At 57.6% G+C, this 22,710-nt stretch overlaps 1 protein-coding gene across 1 annotated transcript; it reads right to left on the bottom strand.

Annotated features, from left to right (window-relative positions):
- Positions 1-493: 493 nt before the first annotated feature.
- Znf592 (zinc finger protein 592) lies at positions 494-22,078 on the bottom strand. The gene is made up of 10 exons (XM_090321484.1): positions 21,992-22,078; positions 14,438-14,531; positions 10,316-12,469; positions 6,831-7,009; positions 3,640-3,816; positions 3,390-3,549; positions 2,994-3,281; positions 2,802-2,914; positions 2,350-2,485; positions 494-1,121 (listed from the first exon to the last, which is right to left on the bottom strand). The coding sequence occupies exons 3-10, from the start codon at positions 12,458-12,460 to the stop codon at positions 543-545; spliced, it is 3,777 nt and encodes a 1,258-aa protein (XP_090177610.1). The 5' UTR covers positions 12,461-12,469; positions 14,438-14,531; positions 21,992-22,078; the 3' UTR covers positions 494-542.
- Positions 22,079-22,710: the final 632 nt, after the last annotated feature.

Here is a 22,710-nt window from a genome sequence, read left to right as displayed (position 1 = left end):
GAAGACGGGTGGGGGGGGTCTGGAAGGAGCTGGCGGCTCCCTCCTTCCCCTCCTCACAGGCCTGAAGGCAGGAAGGAGGGGGGGGGGGGGGGGGGTGGTGGTGTGTGTGTGTGTGTGTGTGTGTGTGTGTGTGTGTGTGTGTGTGTGTGTGTGTGTGTGTGTGTGTGTGTGTGTGTGTGTGTGTGTGTGTGTGTGTGTGTGTGTGTGTGTGTGTGTGTGTGTGTGTGTGTGTGTGTGTGTGTGTGTGTGTGTGTGTGTGTGTGTGTGTGTGTGTGTGTCTCTAAGGAGGTCCTGGCCGAAGGCAGCGAGCGGGGCCCAGGAGGTGGCCGCCTCGGAGAGGGGCGCAGGCCAGAGGTGGAGGCCAAGCAGCAGCACAAAGCCATAAATAACAGACGCAAATCCAGACTTGTGAGGGTCCCAGGCAAGCCCTGTATCCCGGGGCACTGGGACAGACCTGCAGCCAGGGCGGCCCTGGACCCCGCGCAGCAGCTGGCGGAGTGGGCCGGGGACCGGCCTGGCCACGCACACCACCACGCCGCCGGTCACACCTGAGCAGAGAGCACGTGGCCGCCCCGGTCCCGAGAGGCTGGCGGGGGGCTCTGCGTGCCGCGGGCCCCACCCTCTGCCAGGCCCAGGCCGAGCAGGCCCCGAGCCTCGGGGGCCACCCGCAAGGGCGCGGCACCGGCGCAGGCTTGTCGTCCCTTCTCCTGGGTTTCCTTGGCCACCTCCACTGAAGAGCCACGCTCAGGATCCACAGCCTCCACCTTCACCTCCACAGAATCCTCCTCCTCCTGCTGCTCTTCCTCCTCCTCCTGCTCCTCCTCCTCCTCTGGCTCCTGCTCCGGCTCCTCCTCCTGGTCCCTCACCTTGTGGACGATGAAGAGGTGGCGGCTGAGGGAGCTGCTGGAGGTGTAGCACAGGCCACAGAGGAGACACTGGGCCGTGGAGCTGTCCACGTGGTGCTGAGGCACGTGGCTCTGAAGCTCCACCTCGGAGTCCGTGGCAAAGCCACATTTTGCACACTGGAAAAGCGACCTGTGCCTTTTGGTGGAAGACGCATTAGTGCCACTGCCGGTGCCCGGGGCGTCCCCCGCACCGACGGCTCTCTTCAGCCGGTTTACCTGGAGGGAGAGAGTGCGGGCGGTTAGCTGCGCCGTGGGCAGCGAGGGCCTCCGGAGGCGCCGCCAGGGATCCCCTTCATCCTGATGCCTGTCGTTTGCGCCCACAGCTCCTCCCATCTCTGCCTCTGAGTGCTGGCAAGTGGTTTTACGGGTGCCCAGGGGCTCCCATTTTACTCCACTGCCTTGTGCTCCAAGCTGAGGTCTCTGGTTTCCTGCCGCCTGTTCTCGGGAGGTGCTGGCGGACCGGCCCTCCTGCCCCATCTCCAGGCCCGGCCTCTACATCCTCCATGAAGCACAGAACGAGTGTCCTGTGCCACAAAATACCACTCCCTTAGCACCCTACCTCGGCGGAACGGGTGTGCTGCAGCACGGCACGTCGTTCTCCTGACGCGGGGTGCACTGCCAGCCGCAGGCCCTGCATTCCACTCACCACCGGACAGCACGACAGCCCGTGCCTCCACCCCTTCCTTCCCTGCCAGTACCAGGGTTGAACCAAGGGCCTCGAGTTCTCACACAAGCTTGTCCCTGGCTGGCATTTTGTATCTTGAGCCACTCCTCCTCCAGCCTAGTTTTGTTTTGTTGTTTTAGATTACTTTGGAGACGGAGTCTGGTGGTTTCCTGCCCAGGCTGGCTCCAGGGGTCCTGCAGATCTCAGCTAGGATTACAGCGTGAGCTACGGTGCCTGGCTTCAGCTAACAGGCCAGTCCTACAGCTCAGAACTGCATTGGGGAGGGGGTGCATCTGCCTCACGGGAAAACCCTGGAGACCACACACGCAGCGCAGGGACAAGCCCCGACACCAGTGCGATCTTAGCAGTCAACTAGGCTTTTTAAAAAATGTTTTGCCAGTCCTGGGGCTTGAACTGGGGCCTAAGCACTGTGCGTGGGCTTTCTCAAGGCTAGAGCTCTGCCATTCGAGCCACCGCACCACTTCCAGCTTTTTCTATGTACGTGCATGCTAGGCAGGCTCTCTACCACCAGGCCACACTCCCGGCCTCGATTAGGTTTTGAGAACGCGTCTGACTGGGCTCCACGCAGCACTTGGAGCTCCCGTGGACTACGTGGGGCTCAGACTCCAACCCCACCTGCTGTGGGGACTCAATCCCGAGAGGTCAGAGGCAGGAACAGAGCCTAGCGCAAGTGGGCCTGCGGCCCCTCACAGAGTGGCTGTGCGGGGAGAGAGGCAAGGAAGGGGGTCTGCGCCCACTGGGCCCTCGCTGGGCACTCACCTGAGGGGCGTGACCACCTGGAGGTCTGCCGTGGGCTGTCTGGCTCAAGTCAGGGCTCCTGATGCCGTGCATCAGGCTCACGTGGCTCTGCAGGAGGGAGGGCCGGGGGAAGCTGGGGCTGTCCTCGGTGCAGTACCTGGGGGCACAGTGCAGTCAGGGCCCGTCCAGGGCCATGGACAGGGCGGGGGGGGGGTCTGCGCCCTGCCTTGCTGGCCAGGGGGTGGGGGGCAGCAGCAGCAGCATGGGGCTTTCACCATGACCCTGGTCCTCAGCCCACAGGTGCCCAGCTGGTCCCAGGGGCACGGGTCTGCCACCACATCCGAGGCCTCAGGGCTCTCCTCTGCCAAGCAGGGCAAGGGCTGGAGAGTGAGGAGAGGGCTGGGGAGCCCGCGGTCCCCACTGCCTTTCGGGGCCCTGGTCTAGCTGGCGGGGCAGCGGGCGAGGGGACTCACTCGCAGGTGTAGACTTTCCTTCCGGTGTCGTGGCTGTTGCGAACATGCTTGCGAAGGCTGCTGGGGGTGTGGAAGGACTGCCCGCACTGCCGACAGGGGTGCCGGCGCAGCGTCTGCGGAGAGGAGCGAGTCGCAGGTCATGGCCCCAGGAGCGCGGGGCCGGCCCCAGGGGTCCTCAGCCCTCAGGCTTACCCGACCGTGGCTCTTCTTCATGTGGGACACGTAGCTCTCCCGGTCCGGAACCCACTCCTGGCACTCCTGGCAGGTCCACCCTGTGGCCCGCAGCCGGGGCCTGGCTTCAGCCCTGCGATGGGCATCGGGCCGGCCCCAGCGGCCGGAGGACAGGGCGCTGCCTCGGACGGCCACACTGGGGGCGGGGGGCTCGGCGGGAGGCCGGGGGCCGGGGCGGCTGGAGGAGGCGTCCCCCGACGACTGCAGGCTGGACAGCTCATCCACGTTGCGGGGAACACCGTGGGTGACCTGGGTGGGAGAGGTGCAGGGTGAGAGCCCCGCCCAGGCCAGGCCCTCCTCCTCGCCCCCTTCCTTTGCTCTCCCTGTCCCTCTCCCTCCCCCCACCCCAGGCACCACCTTGACGTGCTGTGTCAGCTCAGGCTTCTGCAGGAACAGCAGCGGGCACTCCGGGCACTTGAACACGCTGGCCTGCGTGGCGCTGACGCTCTGGTAGAAGTGCTGCTGAATGTGCCTCTTCTTGTTGAAGACCATCTCACAGGAGCACTTGTAGATGAGCCTGGTGAGACAGGGCTGGGGTCAGAGGGTGGTCCTGCTCGGGGCAGGAACAGAGCGTTCAGGCAGGCCCTCCCCCCGCCCCCCCACTCACTGGGAGGGCCTGTGGGGCTGGGTGGGGTGCTGGGCGGCGCAGTGCTCCGCGGTGCTGCTGGCCGTCTTGAAGGCCATGGGACAGAACGCACACTTGTGGAAAACCTGGCAGTGTCGCTCCTGGATGTGGCTTTTCAGCAAGGCCAAGGTCAGGTGGACCACGCCACAGTGGATGCACCTGGACAAGAGGCGGAGGGTGTTAGAGCCGGGGCGGGGGTGCTGCGGGGCCTCCCCTCCTCAGCACCCCGCATGGCCCGGCCCTTGGGCCCTTATCATGCTCCCTAGCTCAGCCTGGAGAAAGTCAAGCCCAACCCCAGTGGCCAGGGAGTCCTGCTGCAAGTCAGAGACGGGAGGAAGGTGGAGCCGGGAGGAGGAGCATGGCTCAGCCAGGCCACTGAAGAGGGCACACGTCTTGGAGGAATCCCGGGGGCCACGGGAGGGGGCCACGGCGAGGGCAGCCACACTGCCAGTGTGGCTGGTCAGATGTTTAGCCACATGGACTGCATTTCAGTCTCAACAGTCACAGGGAGCTGGCACCACTCTGGACAGTGTGGCTCTGGTGAGAGCTCTTCCTCACGCCAGGATTCTGACCAGTCCTTCCTCTTCCTTTTGGAGTAGGGGCTGGTGAGGGGAGTGAGGGACAAAGAATCACTGTTGCACACAGCTAGCACGGAGCGGAAGTCCAGAGAACGAAGGCTCCTCATTGTGAGGCTGATACGTGTTTTAAATTACACATTTTTTCTAGGGCCGACACATGCCGGAATCATACCTACTGGGGAGGCAGAGATGAGGAGATGGGTTCAAGGTCAGCCCAGGAAAAAAGTGAGCCAAGCACAGAGTTGTATGGATGTGACCCCAGCTCTGGGGAAGCCAGACAGGAAAATCATGCTCTCAGGTAAAAACTTAAGAGATCCTACGTAAGTAATGATCAAAGCAAAAACCAAAACAACCCACTTGGGACATGGCTCAAGTGGTAGAGTGCCTCTCTTGCAAATGCAAGCCCTAAGTTCAAACTCCAGCATCATAAATTTATAAAACTTCTTTTCATTCCTGCCAAACAAAGGAGTGAACTCTGAGGAGGAAAAAAAATGCACATATGCCTATATTCACCCAGTAGCCTTGAGCTGAAGAGCTCAGGGCCAGCACCAAGGCCCAGAGTTCAAGCCCCATGACCGACCAAAAAAAAAAAAAAATTCTAAAGCAGACATACATATATGCTTACATTTTACACAAGCGATATAAACTATAACACACACGTACATATGTATTTTTATAGGTTTTGCATTGTCTTTAATAAAAAGTAAACTAGTACAAAATACCAAGTAATTTGGTACTGAGGAAAGCAAAAGAAGGAGTGAAATTGTCCAAAAGAGAAATGTACACGTTACCTAAATTGTGAAATGGTAACCCCTCTGTATAACACCTCAATTACAACAATAAAATTATATTTAAAATAATTTGATAAACTGTTTAGTATAGCTTAGTGAAATTAACGTAGTATCCTTTAGAATTTACCAAACATTAGCTTCAAGAGAACAGGACGAAACCAGTCACAAATCATAATGTAACAAGGGAATGTTTAGAACACATATTTGTTTAACTCTTACAACTCATTAAGATGGTAAATGAACCAATTTTTTAAATGGACTAAGGATCTGTATGAACAGTTCTCCAAGTAAGACACATGTTCACACTCAGTACCACTAGCCATCAGAAAAGGGATAGGAAAGACGGCAGGGCAGGAAAAGGAGGGGAGGGGCAGGAAACAAGGAAGGAAGGAAGGAAGGAAGGAAGGAAGGAAGGAAGGAAGGAAGGAAGGAAGGAAGGAAGGAGTGGAGAGGAAGACAGTCAACCGGTCAAATGTTTACACCAAGTCTGAAACCTGGTATCGGCACTAAGCCTTCCTGGTCACGAAATCTTCACCCTGCTAATTCCTAAGTCCCTCACAAACCCAGCTCTCCGGCCCTGTGGCGGAGACTTCTTGGAGGCAGCCTCCACCGTGCATCAGCTTCTCAGCTGGCCGGATCACAAGTCTCTGTCCAGGGCCTCACTGTCCAGCGGCTGAGCTCACAGCCACTCATCCCCGCCCCAGGTCACTGGACAGGCCTCTGCTTACTCTGTCGGCACAGCTGGCTGTGTTTGCTGGACTCTGCCTGTGCCCTCGCTGATGTGCTGTCCTCTCTCTCTCCTGCCTGCTTATTTAGAAAACCTCCCTGCCCATCCTACAGTGAGGCATGAAGCCCCCGCCCGAGGTGAGGGAGTTGTCTGTTTTCAGACAGAAGGGCTCCTTACACTGCCCAGACTGTTCTCAAACCTGCGGTCTTGCTTCAGCCTACCGCGTGCACGATACAACGCATGCGTCTAGCCGGGCACTGGGGGCTCGTGCCTGGCATCCAAGCTACCAAGGAGGTTGAGGACTGAGGATCACAGTGAGAGGTCAGCAAGGCAGAAAAATCCAGACTCTTATCTCCAATTAACCAGCAAAAAGCTGGACGTGGAGGGGCTGGGAGTTCGGCCTAGTGGTAGGGTGCTTGCCTAGCATGGATGAAGACCCGGGTTCAATTCCTCGGTACCACATATGTAGAAAGAGCTAGAAGTATCTTCTATGACTCAAGTGGTAGAGCTCTAGCCTTGAGAAAACCCAAGGAGAGGGCTCAGGCCCTGAGTTCAAGCTGTAGGACTGGCAAAAAAAAAAAAAAGTTGGACACGGAAGTATGGACAGAAGAACAAGTGCCAGCCTCCATTGAAAAAGTCAAGCAAGCCGGGTGTGGTGGCTCATGTCTGTAACCCTAGCCTCTCAGGAGGCTGGGATCTGAGGATCATGGTTCAAAGCCAACCTGAGCACTGAAGTCCCAATGAACCACTAGTTTGTTGGCAGAGGGTCTATTTATACCACCCAAACTCTTGCCCCCGTTACGACCCCACCTCAGCTGGACCTGGTGGTTCACCCTGCAACCTCAGCTATGGAGAGGGTCGCACCCCAGTTCAAGATTGGCCAGGGCAACATTAGCATGAGGCCTGTGAAAATCAATCCAAAAAGCAGAAGGACGGGGTATGCATAGCTCAAGTGGGAGAGCAAGCCCAAGGCCCCGGGTTCAAAGTAAAGCAGAGAAGATCTAACTAAACACCACGTTCCAGCCTCGGTCTGGGCCTGGGGCTGGGGCACCCAGGGCCTGAGCTGGCAGCACCCACCTGTAGCCCGCCTTGCGGGCGTAGTGCAGGCAATTCTCCTTCACGTGGGTCTGGAAGTAGGCCGAGCGGCAGAGGACCCCACACTCCGGACAGCAGTAGGGCGACTTGTGTGCGTGGATCCGCTGGTGGGCACAGAAGCTGCACTGGTTGGGCAGCAGCATCTGGCACACCTGGCAAGTCTAGGAAAGAGCACCAAGGAAAGCAGGTCGTGCGGGCGGCCGGCCTGGCTCCGAGGCCGTGGGTCTGAATTCTTTCCTCCCATCCATTTCCTGCCCACATCTCCCTGGACGCTTGTGCCACCACTGGACCTCACTAGAAGGGCTTACACTGGCACTCCGTCAGTGCCACCTGCCACCCTGAGTCACGTGGGCGTGAGGCCTCTCTCTTTCCTCTGCATCCAGACAGTGTGGGGTGGCAAGGCCGGAAAAGGACACTGCCCCTGTGGCTCACAACTCCCTGAGGCCCCTCGGGCCCATGGTCACAGGAAAGAACGGAGGAGAGCTTGGCTCTAATCAAAGTAGTGCAGGGGCTGGGAACATGGTAGAGTGCTCGCCTAGCATGCATGAGGCCCTGGGTTCGACTTCTCAGTACCACATACACAGAAAAAGCCAGAAGTGGTGCTGTGGCTCAAGTGGTAAAGCACTAGCTTGAGCAAAAAGTGTCCAAGGGGGGGGCCGGGAGTTTGGCCTAGTGGTTAAAGTGCTTGCCTAGCACGCATGAAGACCCGGGTTCGATTCCTCGGTACCCCACATACATAGCAAAAAGCCAGAAGTGGTGCTGAGGCTCAAGTGGTAGAGCTCTAGCCTTGAGAAAGTCCAAGGACAGTGCTCAGGCCCTGAGCTCAAGCCCAGGACTGGCAAAAAAGAAACAAGCAACAAAAAAAAAAGTGTCCAAGGACAGTGCTCGGCCCTGAGTTCAAGCCCCAGGATTGGGGAGGGGGGGGAAGTGCAGTGAGAAGGTGTGGTGTGGTAGCAACCCCAGCACGTGGGAGAACGAGGCAGGAGGGCTGAAGCTCAAGACTAGCTGGGACAGCGGAATGAGATGAGGGAGGCAAGGAGAGAGGAAGGCAGGCGGATCTACATAATAAACTCACCATGGCCCACCCGCTCCCTTGAAAAGGCTGTTTCTGAGCCAGGTACCTGTGGCTCACGCCTGTAATCCTAGCTACCCAAGGAAGCGGAGCTTGGAGGACTGTGGTTCAAAGCCTGCTCAGACAGGAAAGACAGGAAAGCCCATGAGACTATAGTCTCCAGTTAACAAAAACCTAGAAATGGAGCTGTGGCTCAATAGAGAAGTACCAGTCTTGAGCAAAAGTAGCTAAGGGACAGCACTCCAGGATGGAGTTCAAGCCCCAGAGCCAGTGGGGTGGGAGGGGTCTGTTTCCTAGCTCTGACCACTGACACAGAGATAAACCAGGAGCAAGAAAGTGTGTCTAGTCCTAGATACCTGTGGACTCTGGCTTAGCAAAGGTGATGTGCCTGGAGTCTCAAAAATCACCAAGTGTGCAGCAGAGGACCAGTGGGGGGGACCCAGGCACCACCCCCACTCAACAGGGAGAAGCACCGCAAAGCCTCACGGGTCACCCAGATGCTGACACCACCAGAGGAGGCTGCAGATGGTGGCCAGGGCACGTGCCACGGCAGAGCTGTGGTGGAGAACAGCAGGGGCTCCTCAGAGGTCCCCACAAAAGCACCCCCACCCGGCTGGGCCACTCCCAGACTGCCACCCAGAGAATCAGAGCTCAGAGGCCGACATGCAGAGAGACGTCCCCACACTCGAGTCTACGCTGGACTGTTCAGACCAGCGAGCACCAGAAGAGACGCAAGCCATCACAGACAAATGGGCAGCCGGGAGGAGGGCCACACATGGACGGAAAACCCCACTTCAGACCCCTGGCGAAGTCCCTCGGAGGCGTGGCCACCCCTGGCCAGTTTGGGACCCTAGCCAGTGCGGAGCTCATCCCCCACAGCGCCGGTGGGCGCCGCTGGGCTCCCCTCCCCGGCCTTGCTAGGCCCTGCTCTCTGCAAGCCTTTCGTCCTCTCTGCTGGGCTTCACCTCCAGGCCTCACTCCCCTGCGACCGGCTGGTGCTATACCACTTGAGCCACGAGCTCCACTCCTGACGTTTTGGTGATTAAATTTGAGGTGAGAGTGTCAAGGATTTGTGTACCTGGGCTGTCTTCTGACCTCGGTTCTTAGATCTCGGCCTCCAGAGTAGCTAGGATTAGAGGCCTACACGGCCAGCGTCTGTCTTATTTTGTTGTTATTTTGTGCCAGTTCTGGGGCTTTGACTCAGGACCTGGGCGCTGTCCCTGAGCTCCCCACCACCACCACCAAGACTAGTGCTCTACCTCTAGAACTACAGCTCCACTTCTGGCTTTTTGGTACTTAACTGGAGATAAGATTTTCCTGCCTGGGCTGGCTTCAAACTGCAGTCCTCAGACCTCAGCCCCCTGGTAGCTACGTAAGTTATAGTCACGAGCCACCAGGGCCTGGCATTGTTGTTATTATTATCAACAAGGTCTCATCTATGTAGCTCAGGCTGGCCTGGAACTCGTAGTCCTCTGGCTTTTCCCTCAACTACTGAGGCCATAGGATACACTGCCAGGCCTGCTGGAGGCCTCCTCCTCACTGGGGCCAATCAACACGGAGAGCCAGGAACACAGGGCACACACAGAGGGCACAAAAGGCTGCTCTCAGCTCCCAGCAGATTCTCTTAAAAATATCACACCTGTCATCTTAGCTGTTCAGGAGGCTGAGAGCAGAGGACTGTAGTTCAAAATCAGCCTGGGTAGAAAAGTCTGGGAGATTCCTTCTCCAATTAACCAGCAAAATGCTGGACTTCAGCACAGCTCAAGTGGTGGCGTAAGCAGGCAAGGCAGGCCTGAGTTCAAGACTCAGCCTCAGCACAAAAACACAAAACAGATCTTAATCACTGCCAAGAAACAAGCAGATAAGCCCAGAGGACCCCTGAAGCGCTGTAAGCAAGCAAGCAGGGGCAGCGCCTCGAGGCCACGCACGGTTCTCCTTCCACTGGGCCCTGCCCCCGGTCCGGCCCTCCCAAAGGGCCTCTGTGTCCATCCCAGGGCAGAGCGACCTCTGAAGACAGATCTGAGACTGGGGCAGGGACATAACTCACCTCCCTCCCTCCCTGGGTTCTCTGGGAAGAAACCATGATGACCCCACCCAAGAGGAAGCCGACAACCCCTCCCAGCCCACTGGCGCCTTCGCCCACGGCTCACTTGCTGAACACTTGTGGCGGTTTGAGCCGGGGTCTCACTGAGGTGGCTCAGGCTGGCCTCTAGAGTGCTGGGGTCCCAGGCTCGTGCCCACACCTGGCTACACCCGCTCCATCCTCCACCGGGGCACAGTGCATTCCTCTTTCTAAATGAACACCGGGCTTTCCTGCACTGCCCCCCACCACGCACGCAATCATGGGGTCCATGTGGGCCAAGAGGCCTGACGGGGTCACACGCGGGCGGCTTACCAGACCCTCGGTGTCCTCGGCTGTCCTCTGGAAGTGCGTGGCCAGCACCAGGTAGTCCCTCATCGGCTTGTGGCACTCTGGACACTTGGTTCCGTACCGGATGAGCCGCACTGGGTCCGGGTAGAGGGGCAAGGCCGGGAGCAGAGGGGCAGCGCCACCGCCGGCCGCGGGGCTGGGCTTCGGGGAGGCCGGGGCTGCAGCCGTGTTCAGGGGGGCCGGCACAAACATCTGGTCGGCGGAGAGGGGCTTGACCAGCAGCTGTGAGCACTGCATGACCAGGCCCTTGCCCTTGTGGTCGCGCGCATGCCGGAGCAGACTGCACTTGTTGAAGAAGAGCAGCGACTTGGAGCAGAGTGTGCACAGCACCTCGATGTGCACGCTGCGGCGTGCGTAGTGCTGGCTCAGGCTCTTCTCCAGGGCAAAGGCGTCCCCGCACTCCAGGCAGCAGTAGCCGCTGGCCGGCACGTGGATCCTGCTGTCCGCCGGCGGGCTGAGGTTGGGCGCGTAGAGGGGCACGGGGTTGGAGCTGTGGAGCACCTTGTTGAAGACCTCCACAATCAGGGGCGCGGCCCGCCTCACCTGATGCACCAGGGGCACGGACAGGTGCGGGGGCTGCGGCTGGCCCCGTCCCTGGGGCGCTGGCTTGGCCGCCACGGACGCCGCCACGCTGTGGGGGACCAGGTTCAGGTTGGCCAGGTGCACGGCTTTGGGCAGCAGGGTGGCGGGGGCTGCGGTCGTGACGGGCCTCTTGCCTGCCGGAGAGCCCCCCGCTGCCCCCCTTGGGGCTGGAGGCCCAGAGCTCTCCTCCCCTTCGCTGTCTCCTCGGGAGCTCCCGGGACCCGGGCCGGCCTCCAGGGGCTGCTCCGCGGGCAGGGCCGGACCCTGGTCCCCAGGCACCTTGCCCGGGGCCTCGGAGGCGGCAGTCCCCCCAGGAGACGCGGCGGGGGACTTGCTCGGGTCATCGGGGTCTGGCAGGACCCTGGTGACGGTGCGCTTGATCTCCCCGGAGGAGGTCTTGATGGTTTTGATTCTGACTTTGGGGATGGCGGGCGGGGAGCCCCTGCTGCTGCTGTCGCTGCAGGCGCTGTGCGGGCTGGCGCTGTGAGGGCTGTCCAGTGGTTTGGCGCTTTTTCTCGTGGCCTCCAGTGGGCTCCGGGGACTCTTTGGTGACTTGGGCATTTTGGGGCTGCCTTTAGAGGTCTCTTTAGCTGACCCCGCAGGATCCCTTGTGTGGCCAGGCTGGTCCTCCTTGGTGACACTGGCCACCCGTTTGGCCTGCAGGGCCACCAGTGCAGCAACACAAGAGGACAGCTTGGAATGCGCTGGCTTCAGGCGCTGCCTGGGAGGGACGGCGGGGCAGGCACTGAGCTCTGAAGCGAGCTTCCTGGGCTCTCCACTGCTGTTGGGGCTGCTGAACTCTAAAGCGTCCCCAAAACACCTGCTGGAGTCCAGCTCCTTGGGAGGCTCTGAAGCCCTCTGCCCCGTGGGCCCGGGCTCCGGCCGGCTTTCTGAGGGCAGGGGCTCCGGCTTGGGCTCTTTCTTACAAAAGTGGTCAAACATGTGCAGCTCTGGCACGGGAAACTTAGCCAGTGCCTCGAGGACCGGGCCCGCCATGGTCCCACACCCAGGCGGCGGGGGAAAGTAACTGTCGGAGTGCTTGGACTTGATCACAAACCCGTTGTCTTTGATGGGGTCCTCGGGCTCCGGGCTGGAGATGGGACTGAACTGGTTGAAGGTAGGTAATGGCTCCGACTTGAGGGGCTCCAGCCTGCCAGAGAAGCTCCTGGCGCTGTCTCCGTTCACGAACGTGGAATCAGACTTCCCGCAGTTGTGGGGCTCTGGAGGCAGCTCTGAGCCCCGGAACCCGTTGTGCAGGAGGCTGGGTACCATGTGGTCTTTCTCCACTTCAAACGGCTCCTGGCGGCTCGTGTTCTTGACGATGACACTCACAGCAGGCACGTCTGGGGCGGCCCCCGGGTGTGACAGCACGGCGCTGTCATCCATGCACAGGCCAGTGGGCTTGAGGGGACTCTCGCTCTCCTCGCTGGGGGTCTGGATCGCCTCCTTGGCATCCAGGCTGGTGGGGTCAGGGATGTCGAAAGCAGCCAGAAGGTCGTCGAAATCAGGGGTTTTCATGTCCCCCATGGCTGGATGCTGGTGAGGTGAGAGCAGAGGGGGACAGCTCAGTGACCCCAGGAGCAGAGGGACAGGCCCATCTGCCATGCAGAATCCCAGCTCAGCTGGTGGCTGGCGGGGAAATCACACCTGCAGGTGACACCTGTGTCTTCCCCAGAGGGTCTATGCTGCTGGGGATGGGGGAGCTGGGGAGACAGGCTCATGCCTGCAAGGCCTCACACTTCCACCTGTACACCCAGGCTAGCTACCCCACGTCCTTGGGGGCATCACCGTGTCCAGGTCACAGGCAGACGCTGGGCTCAGCCTCTTAGGTAGAAAGCAGCACTCAGGCCTGGTGGTGCTCTGCTCACCCTAGCTACCCGGAAGACTGAGTACTCGGACTGCAACCCAGGAAAAAATGGCAGAGCCCATCTAAAATATGCCAGAAGCAAAAAGGACCTGGCTCAGGTGGTAGAATGCCTGCCTAGAGAGCACAAGGCCCTGAGTTCAAACCCTAGTGCCTAAGTAAGTAAATAAATGAGCAGATCAATATAAACTGCATTAAACACTTCTTAAGGAAATTTCTGATTCATACATGAATCTTCACTTTCTACCATACCCAAATACCTTTTTCTCTACTCAGCGAGTAGACTTGATTCCTTGAAGCCTCCCTGCTGCCGGCTCTCAACATTTGCCATTTGAGTTGGACTTGCGACACCGTGTCACATAGTGTAATGGTTTCAGGGTTGATGGTCCCCCTTTTAAAAAGTTTCTAGACCTTTCCTGTTGAGAAGTCTCTCTGAAGAAGGCCTAGTGCCAATTTGCCAGTCTCGAGTTGTTCTTTATCCCCAAGGGGGTTCACCATCTCTTCTGTAGGTGAAGTTTGCTCTGAGCTCAGACACAGAGCTAGAGCTCCTTCCTCGACCCATTCAATGGGCCAAGTCAAGGACAGTGCTCAGACGCTGAGTTCAAGCCCCATAACTGGCAAAAAAAAAAAAAAAAACAAAAAAACAACAACAAAAAAACCAAACCAAATCAAAACACAGGGTAATGCTGGTTTCATTACCAAAGGCCCAGAAGACCTCAAAGCCAACTCAGACCTGTGGTCCTGCCCTGCTGTGCACAGCTGCCTGGCTGCGTGGTTTCACTTCCTCACACCTACCAAAGGCACCCCAAAACAGACACCATGCCAAGGGCTGAAGCCAGGGCTGTGAGCAGGGGTGCAGTTCATCGGGGGTCTCGGGGACTGACTGCACTCTGCGCTCACACAACTACGACCACCGTACCCAGGAGGAGGAATAGCCAGGGACCGAGGACGGCAAGTGGATGGGAACAAGGGGTCATCTGCATACACCTAACATTACTGGCCTAAAAGGGGCTGGGGCTAAGTGTCACTGACTCACACCTATAATCGTAGCTACCTAAGAGGCTGAGGATTGGAGCCCAAAGCCAGCCCAGGCAACAAAGTCTGAGAACCTCTTCTTTCCAATTAACTGGCAAAAAGCTACAAACAGAAGCTCAGAGAAGACTCAGGCCCTGAGTTCACATCCTAGGACCGGCGCACACACACACACACACACACACACACACACACACACACACACACACACACACACACACACACACACACACACACACACACACACACACACGGGAAGGGGGCTGGAGACATAGTTCAGTGGTAGTGCCTATCATGTGTAAAGCCCAGATTCAAGCTCTACCCCCCAAAAAGGAAACGTGATGTGTAAGACATAGTCTGGAAGAACCCTGAAACCATTACACTATGTAACACAGTGTCGCAAGTCCAACTCAAATGGCAACTGCTGAGAGCCGGCAGCAGGGAGGCTTCACGGGGACAGCGTGGCAGTGGTGGGGCTACAGTTCTGAGGCAGTGGCAGGCAGAGCTATACACTGAATGTACTCATGCCAACTGACGCATGGTGTCGCCGTCATCTACCCACAAACCAAGGGAAACCCAAGGCCAGCTGAGGTCAGTCAAGCACGTACCTCTGTGCGGCCCTGAGAACAAGGCCGGTGAGTGCAGCTGCTGGAGTAGAAAAGTGACCTGACCTAGGCGCAGGGTCTGGTGTCCACACACCACCTGCGGAGAGAAGGAAAACAAACGCTGCTTAAGCAGGCTTAAAGGTACGTGTTAAAGGGAGGAAAGGGAGTTTAAGAAAAGTAATTGGTGGTATCATCTGTTCTCGTCCATGTGTTCCACTGCGTCCAGGACTCCTCATCCCTCCCCCTCCCTTCATTCTTCCTGTCATCATCCCACAACACCACATCCTTTACCATCTCATCCCGACGACTTTTTTTTTCCCCCAGTGCTGGGACTTGAACTCATGGCCTAGGCACTGTCCTTGGGCTTTCTCAAGGCTAGAGCTGTACCACTTGAGCACCATTTCTGGCTTTTTTCTATGTACGTGGTACCAAGGAATAGAACACTGGTCTTCATGCATGCTAGGCAAGCACTCTACCACTAGGCCACACTCCTGGCCCCTCCCTATAATTTTTAAGTGACAATATATTGTTGTGAAGTAAGGGAAGGCCACCTCTGCCTCCTGGACCTGAGCAGTCACACTGTGCCCGAGCCAGCAGGGCCTGCGGGGCCCCACCAGCAGGAAGCAGTCAGACAGCAGGTTACCTCTACTGCCCGCCAGGACTGGGGTCCTCAGTCCCCTAGGCCCCAGGGGCCTGCTGGGTACTTCTCCTACTCCCTGTCTCCCCTGGATTAATATGTAGGAAGTATAGCCTACTGCTTGATGAGCTGCTAAGCCTGGAGCTCTCTGAGATGGAACCGCAAAGCCTCTGGCTCTAGGGGCTGCAGGGCAGTGGTGGAATGGGGTGGGAGATTCAGCCCTTCTCCTAACAGGGTACAGGCATGCCAGGAGGCAGTGTCCATGAGAGACCGGTGGCTGGCGGAGCAGCTCAGTGCTAGAGCATGCTTGATGCCATCTCCAACACCACCAAATAGGACTGTATGGGCGTCACCACCCTCTTCTCCCAGTGGTTATGTGGTCCATCTTGGGTGCTTGAGAATGTTCCTGAGAGGTAAGAACCCGGGACACCTCAGACTTACACACAGTAGCCACCACCCACAGAAAGAAAGCCTCTGTAACATATTTCTGGTTAGAAACAAATTATTTCCTAATTGCTTTCAGCAGGAGAAGCCCTGAGGGCAAAGTTCATCTCACCATTGTCAAGTTCACAGAGCACCAGCTCTGGGCTGGGCCAGAATAGGCTTTTCATAGCTAACTGAAGGTGAGCGGTCAGGGTTGGCCGGGGTGCAAGAGAGCTCTGCAGGATTTTCAACACAAATACAAATTCTTGTGAGGAGGGGAGGCCACAACTGTGATCTCAGAACAAGGGAGGAAGAGGCAGGAAGGTCTTGAGACCCAGGGCCAGCCTGGATTACTTGGCAGAACCCAGTCTCAAATCAACAACAAAATTCTAATTAAGAAAACAGTGGGCCTGGGAGTGTGGCCTAGTGGTAGAGTGCTTGTCTAGCATGCATGAAGACTCAGGTTCGACTCCTCGGTATCACACTCACAGACAGCGCCAGGCCACACTCCCGGCCCCAGTTTGGCTTTTTGCTGCAGGATCTCCACAAATAACAATCCACTGTCTTTGTTAAAATGAGATATTTAAAAAGCCTTCACAAAATGTAAATAGTAGGAAGAAAGTAAAAAGAAGAGAGTAAAAGCCTCACTGACCCCAAGACCCAGAGGTGAAGGATTTTGCTGAGTTCTGCCCCACAGCGCGCAGCACATCTACTCAGTCAGGCCTGAGCTTCCACTCCCGCCTTGGCCTGAGCTGGTGGACACGTTTTGGGGGAAGATCTCTAACGCTACTTCTGGCCTCACCGGGACCTCCTTTCACTTTTTTTGTGTCAGCCTGGGGCATGAACTGAGAGTCCAGGTGCTGCCCTGACATTTGATGCCTGAGGCTAGTGCTCTACCACGTAAGCCACAGCTCCATTGTCAGCTTCTAATAGAAGAGAAAGTGTCTCACAGACTTTCCCACCCAGGCAGGCTGGATTTGAGCTGTCTACCGATCCGCCTCTTGAGTAGTCAAGATTACAGGTACCATGACCTCTCGCTACCACCTTCAGACGTCCAAAATGGAGGAGGTAAGGGCTTGAAGACAACCCAAACTTGGATCCACAAAATGGACTGGAGATGACATTTTAAACACGTGGTTGGTTAGAAACAATTCTCACACGTGGCTAGCTCCTGTCACTCCACAGCAAGTGATGGGGAGGGCACCGGGCCAGGAGCCCCACAAAAGACACGTCCACAGGTTTGGCGGACCTCACTGCTCTTCCATTCAGGATGCTCCTAGTTTGTTTCAAAAAAAAAGGAAGGAAGAGAAAAAAGAAAAGAAAAAGAATAGTTAAAAGCAAGTGTTAAGCCGGGTGTGACGGCTCACGCCTGTAATCCTATGTAATCCTAACTACTCAGGAGGCTGAGATCTGAGATCAAGGTTCAAAGCCAGCTCCAGCACAAAATGGGAAGTGGGGCTTGGCTCAAGGGTGGTAGCCGTGAGCTGAAGAGCTCAGAGACAATGCCCAGGCCAAGTTCAAGACCCAAGACCCGTGACCCACAAAAAAAAAAAAAAAAAAAAGTGTTCATGTAAAAAGAAGAATGGAAGGGCTGGGAGTGTGGCCTAGTGGTAGAGTGCTTGCCTAGCATGCACGAAGACCTGGGTTCAATTCTTCGGTGCTACATACATAGAAAAAGCTGGAAGTGGTGGTATGGTTCAAGTGGTGGAGCTCTAGCCTTGAGAAAGTCCAAGGACAGTGCTCAAGCCCTAAGTTCAAGCCCAGGATGGGCAAAAAAAAAAAAAAAAAAAAAAAGAAGAAGAATGGAGATAAAGATCTAACACAAACATGGAAGGGCTGTGGGATGTAGCTCGAGGGTGGACACCTGCCCAGCACTCCCCAACACCTGGGGTTGGCCCTCAGGGCCACAAACAACCACAAACTATTAAAATGTCAGTGGTGCAGTAGGCATATCGGCTTTATTAGTGAGCTGGATTAACTATATATTATCAGCATTTCCTAAGTGTTCTGCATGAATATGTATTCCTGTGTATTTTAAGAGTTTTAAGAGGAAAATAACTGGGTATCCATTCATTTTCACTGAAGGGCTCTGTGCATCCCAGTGCTAGAGGCAGAAAGCAGAAAGCAGTGAGTGCAAAGCTGACAGGAGTTTTGTTTTGTTTTTGCCAGTCCCAGGTCTTGAACTCAGGGCCTGAGCGCTGTCCTTGGGCTTTCTCAAGGCTAGTGTTCCACCACTTGAGCCTCAGTACCACTTCTGGCTTTTTTTGTGTATGTGTTACCGAGGAAACGAACCCAGGTCTTCCTGCATGCTAGGCAAGCGCTCTACCACTAGGCCGAACTCCCAGCCCCTGGCAAGAGTTCTGAGCAGCAGGAAAGCCTGCTCAGGATCAGGTTGAGGCATCAATTATTACAGAATGGAGGTCAGGATCAGTCTTTCTTCAAATGCAACTCAAAGTTCCTTTCAATCTCCAGACCTCACAGACCTGGCTCCTCCACAGTTTCAAAGCCCCAGCCTGGGCCACGGCCCAGCCCCCCACACCCCTCAGCAAGCATGGCCTTCCAGTATCCTTCATCCTCAGAAAAGCTTCACGTCTTTAAATTTCACAAGTTGTTACTGACAACATTGAAGGTGCTGGAGAAAAGATTCCTGCTTATGGGAAGCATACATTTTGATGGGACTTGAGAAAAACAAACAGAAATGAAGCAAGGGGTCTGCTGGATCCCGCAGGCCAGAAAAGGAGCGAGGGCCATGCCACAGGGCAGAAGCGTGGGAGCTCCGCAGCTTCACCTCTCACGGTCAGTTGGCACCCTAAGTTCATTCACTGTCTCTTATTCTGCTTCGTGAGTCAGTCTACCTGAAGCCAATGAGCTGAGGGCCTGCAAAATGGAATTTCTGAAATAGAGCAATCCACAGCACGTGTGACCGCTGTGTGACACCCCACAGCATGTATCTGATGTACCCACTTCTCTCTGTACCTTCCTCCTTGTGGCCCACAGAATAAAATCCAGGCACCGGGGCTCAAGTGCCAACCTAACAGCACTTGAAAGGTTCTAAGGTTCAAGAATGCCCCCGCTCCCCAGTGTAAAATCCAAACACTGGGCTCTCACTCAGCATTTCATTTTCACTGCTTGTAAGAGCTCTTCAGCCATATGTGTAGAAGAGAATTGTAACTTTTCATTGTGGCTTGTCCTCTGAAAAACCTGACCACTCCTGGACACTCCAGCTTCTAGAGGAGAGGAACTCATGCTGTTCCCAAGTTCCAACACCACAGTGGAGCCTGGGAGGAGATGTCAGTGCAGAGCTGCGCTTTAGGTTATGGGAAGAGGACAGATGCCCGAGCTCAAGACCCGAAACCAGCCACACTCAGTCCATTCGGATGACCACACATGGTGGAACGACCCCACAGGTGTTTACCACTTCAAATGGTACTCAGGAGACTGAGACCTGGAGGATGGAAGTTCAAAGCTCACCAAAAAGAAAAGCCTCCATCTCTTTAAGTAATCAGCAAAGTGGAAAGTGGCACAGTGCCAGCCATGAACAAACCTGAGGCCTTAAGTTCAAGCCCTAGTACCAACACAAAAGAAAATCAGGACCTGGGGGCCGGGGGTTTGGCCTAGTAGTAGAGTGCTTGCCTAGCATGCACAAAGACCGGGGTTCAATTCCTCAGTACCACATACATAGAAAAAGCCGGAAGTGGTGCTGAGGCTCAAGTGGTAGAGCTCTAGCCTTGAAAAAGCCCAACGACAGTGCTCAGGCCCTGAGCTCAAGCCCAGGACTGGCAAAAAAAAAAAAAAAAAAAAAATCAGTCAGGACCTGGAGTGTGGCCTAGTGGCAGAGTGCTCGCCTTACCTGCATGAAGCCCTGGGTTTGGCTCAATTCCTCAGCACCACATACACAGGAGAAGCTGGAAGTGGTGCTGAGGCTCAGTAGGTACAGAACCAGCCTTGAGAAGGCTCCAGGACCAGACCCTGAGTTCAAGCCCCAGGACTGGCCAAAAAAATTTTTAATTAAAAAATATATACATACATGGGGCTGGGAGTTTGGCCTAGTGGTTAAAGTGCTTGCCTAGCATGCATGAAGACCCGGGTTCGATTCCTCAGTACCACATACATAGAAAAAAGCTGGAAGTGGTGCTGAGGCTCAAGTGGTAGAGCTCTAGCCTTGAGAAAGTCCAAGGACAGTGCTCAGGCCCTGAGCTCAAGCCCAGGACTGGCAAAAAAAAAAAAAAAAAATATATATATATATATATATATATATGTATACACACACACACACACATCTCAATAACGTAAACCATTGACTGGAATCAATTTGTTCCACACACAAAGGCTATTAGATAAGTTTTTCTCTCAGTAAGGATGAGGAAATTTGTATATCTGACTCCAGAGCCAGTGAGCTGGGTTTGAATCCAGGCTAAGTGGTCTATGAACACCTCCTTCTCCCACACAGTATACTGAGGACTGAGTTAAATGTAATAATGTACACACACACACACACACAAAATCATTAAAATAGGCTCTCTCACCTAGCAGACACTCCAGAAACGCTAACTGATTTTCCTTTCCCTCCCCAGAAGCTGAGTGGAGAAGCCTCGGCATTGAGGCTCCCCCTCCGCTGCCACAGCCTTCCCAAACCAACCAGGAAGTTAGCCTGGGCTGACATCTTATCTCACAGGACTTTCACGGTAGAGACCAGAGACCTTTCAAATTGTAAATATTCCTAATTACACTAGAGATACAGCCCAGACTTCAGCGGGAAAGCAGCCAGGACCCTAAGCCAGAGGACTGGACCCGGCCCACCCTCCCACAGACAGTTCCCGCCCCTCCCTCCTTCCCTCCAGCCCCTAGATTCTCTCACTTCCTCCAACTGGCCAGGCCCTGAGCCGTTCCACACACAGCTAGTTCACCAGCCCTCCTCAGAACGTCACTTCCTCAGGTTAGCCTTCCTGTACCCCTATTCAGCCAGCCTCTCCTCTCTTCATCTTTCTCTTCTCTTTCACCTGGTACTCACCACAGTTTGAAATGATTAGTTTAACACGTCTTTCAAAAGTTTGGCTCCCATGACACACCTGGGGCTGTTAAGAGCTGGGCTCGGTTTCTAGCTAAAACAAGCAAAACACTGAGTGCTGGTGACTCAGGCCTGTAATCCTGGCTACTCAGGAGGCTGAGATCAGAGGATCTTGATATGAAGCCGGGCTAGGCAGAAAAGTCTTGAGACTATCACCAGCAAACCAGCAAAAAGTAGGATGTGGGAGTGTGGCTCAAATGGTGGAGTGCTAGACTTGTATGAAAAAGGATAGCTCCCAGGCCCTGAGTTCAAGCCCCAGTACTAGCACACACACATACATGTATGCATGTCTGCACACTCACCCAAGACACTTTCTTAAGAGCTAACCCCTCCCCAGGCTACTCGAATGTAAATTTGACCCTGGCTCAAAGGGAGCCTAGTGCTGCATGCCTGTCATCCCAGCCTCAGGAGGCTAGGGCAGGAGGGTCTGCAGCTGCAGGCCAGGCCAGCCTGGTGTACACACGCACACACGCACAGCGCACGCTTATGACTGTGAGACGCACAGGCACACACACAGAGACACGTCTATACCCAGCCACCCCTCCTACACCCAGTGCTTCCCTGCTTAGTTCTGCTGAGCACTTAACACCTCACGACATGCTAGGTTTTTATTGTGCATTTTATTTACTGTCTTCTCTCGCACAGGGGATTGAAAACTTCACAAGGGGCAGCCATGCCCTGCACGCATTTGTTGTCAAGTCCCGGCTGGCTGGAACCAAGACCTAGGGCCCCCCTTCCAGGCTGGCCGCCGCGCTCACCCACATCGGCTCAGCCATGAGCACGGGCCGAGCGCACCGAGGCGGCGGCCTCCGTGGGGAGGCCCCGGGACCCGAGCCCGTCCCGCGCGCACCTGCCACGGCGCCCCGCAGGTGCCGGCCCGCGCAGGCCCCACGTGGGGCGGGACGCGCTCCCCGCGGCTTCGGCCGCCGGCCGCGGTGGTCAGAGCGCGGACACCCGGAGGTCGGGGTCCCTCCCGGCGCGGCTGGGCGAGGCCCGGAGGCCGCCCGAGGCCCCACGCCCGGCCGGAGGGGCGCGCCGCGCGACACGGCCCGACACCCCGAGTCCGGGCGGGGACCCCGGGCCGGCCCCGGTCGGAGGGCGCCGGCGAGGGGCGCTGCTCCGCGGGACGCGCCGGGACGGCGCCGGCTCTCGGGGCGGCGGGGCCCGCGGCGCTGTCAGGGCGGCCGGCGGGGCGGGGCGGCACCGTTATCCGGCGCGGGCCCGCCGGGCGGCGGCGGCCGGGGTCGGGGCGGCCGCGGGCTCCGGGGCGGGCGGGGGCCGCGGGGCGCCAGGGCCCGGCCGCGGCGCGGACGCGGGCTCGCTCCCGGCTGGGGCTCCGCGGCCCCCGGCCGCCGCCGCCCGGCTCCGCCCGGCCGCGCCGCGGGGCCGGGGCGGGGGGCGTCCGGGGCGCCGGGCGCGGGGCGCTTACCTGAGGGCGGCGGCGGCGGGCCCCGGCTCGGCCGCGCGCGTCCCCGGCGCCGGCTGCGGGAGCCACAACATGGCGACGGCGGCGGCGGGCGGGGCTGCGGCTCCGGGGGCGGAGCGGGGGTGGGGGCGGGAGCCGGGAGGCGGGCGCGGGCCGGGCGCGGGTGGGGGCGGCGGGGGCCTGGGCCCTGGGCCCGGCGGGGCGGCGGCGGGGACGGCGACGGCGGCGCGCGGAGCTGCCACCGCCGACCCCGACGGCCCTTGCGGCCCCGGCCCGCGGGGCTTCACGCGCCTTCTGCGCCCCGGCCTTCAGTAGTCGCCCTGGCCGCCTTCTGGGGGGCCGCGCTCGGCCTTTCGCCCCCGAGGACCTGGGGCGCCTAGGCCGTGTGCGGCCTAGTGACGGCCGTTCAGTGGCGGCGCGGCGCGGCCTGGCGCCCGGGGGCGGCGGGACACCCGGGGGGTCGGTGGGGCCTGGGGTCCGGGGGTTGGCGGGACACCCGGGGGTCGGCGGGACACCAGGGGGGTCGGCGGGACACCGGGGGGTCGGAGGGGCCTGGGGTCCGGGGGCCGGCGGGACACCGGGGGGTCGGAGGGGCCTGGGGTCCGGGGGTCGGCGGGACACCGGGGGGTCGGAGGGGCCTGGGGTCCGGGGGTCGGCGGGACACCGGGGGGTCGGAGGGGCCTGGGGTCCGGGGGCCGGCGGGACACCCGGGGGATCGGAGG

The sequence above is a fragment of the Megascapheus bottae genome, chromosome 30 (assembly GCF_031878675.1).
Source record: "Megascapheus bottae isolate mThoBot1 chromosome 30, mThoBot2.hap1, whole genome shotgun sequence".
In the NCBI taxonomy this organism is placed as follows: Eukaryota; Metazoa; Chordata; class Mammalia; order Rodentia; family Geomyidae; genus Megascapheus; species Megascapheus bottae.
This window is presented reverse-complemented; position numbering and strand designations above follow the sequence as displayed.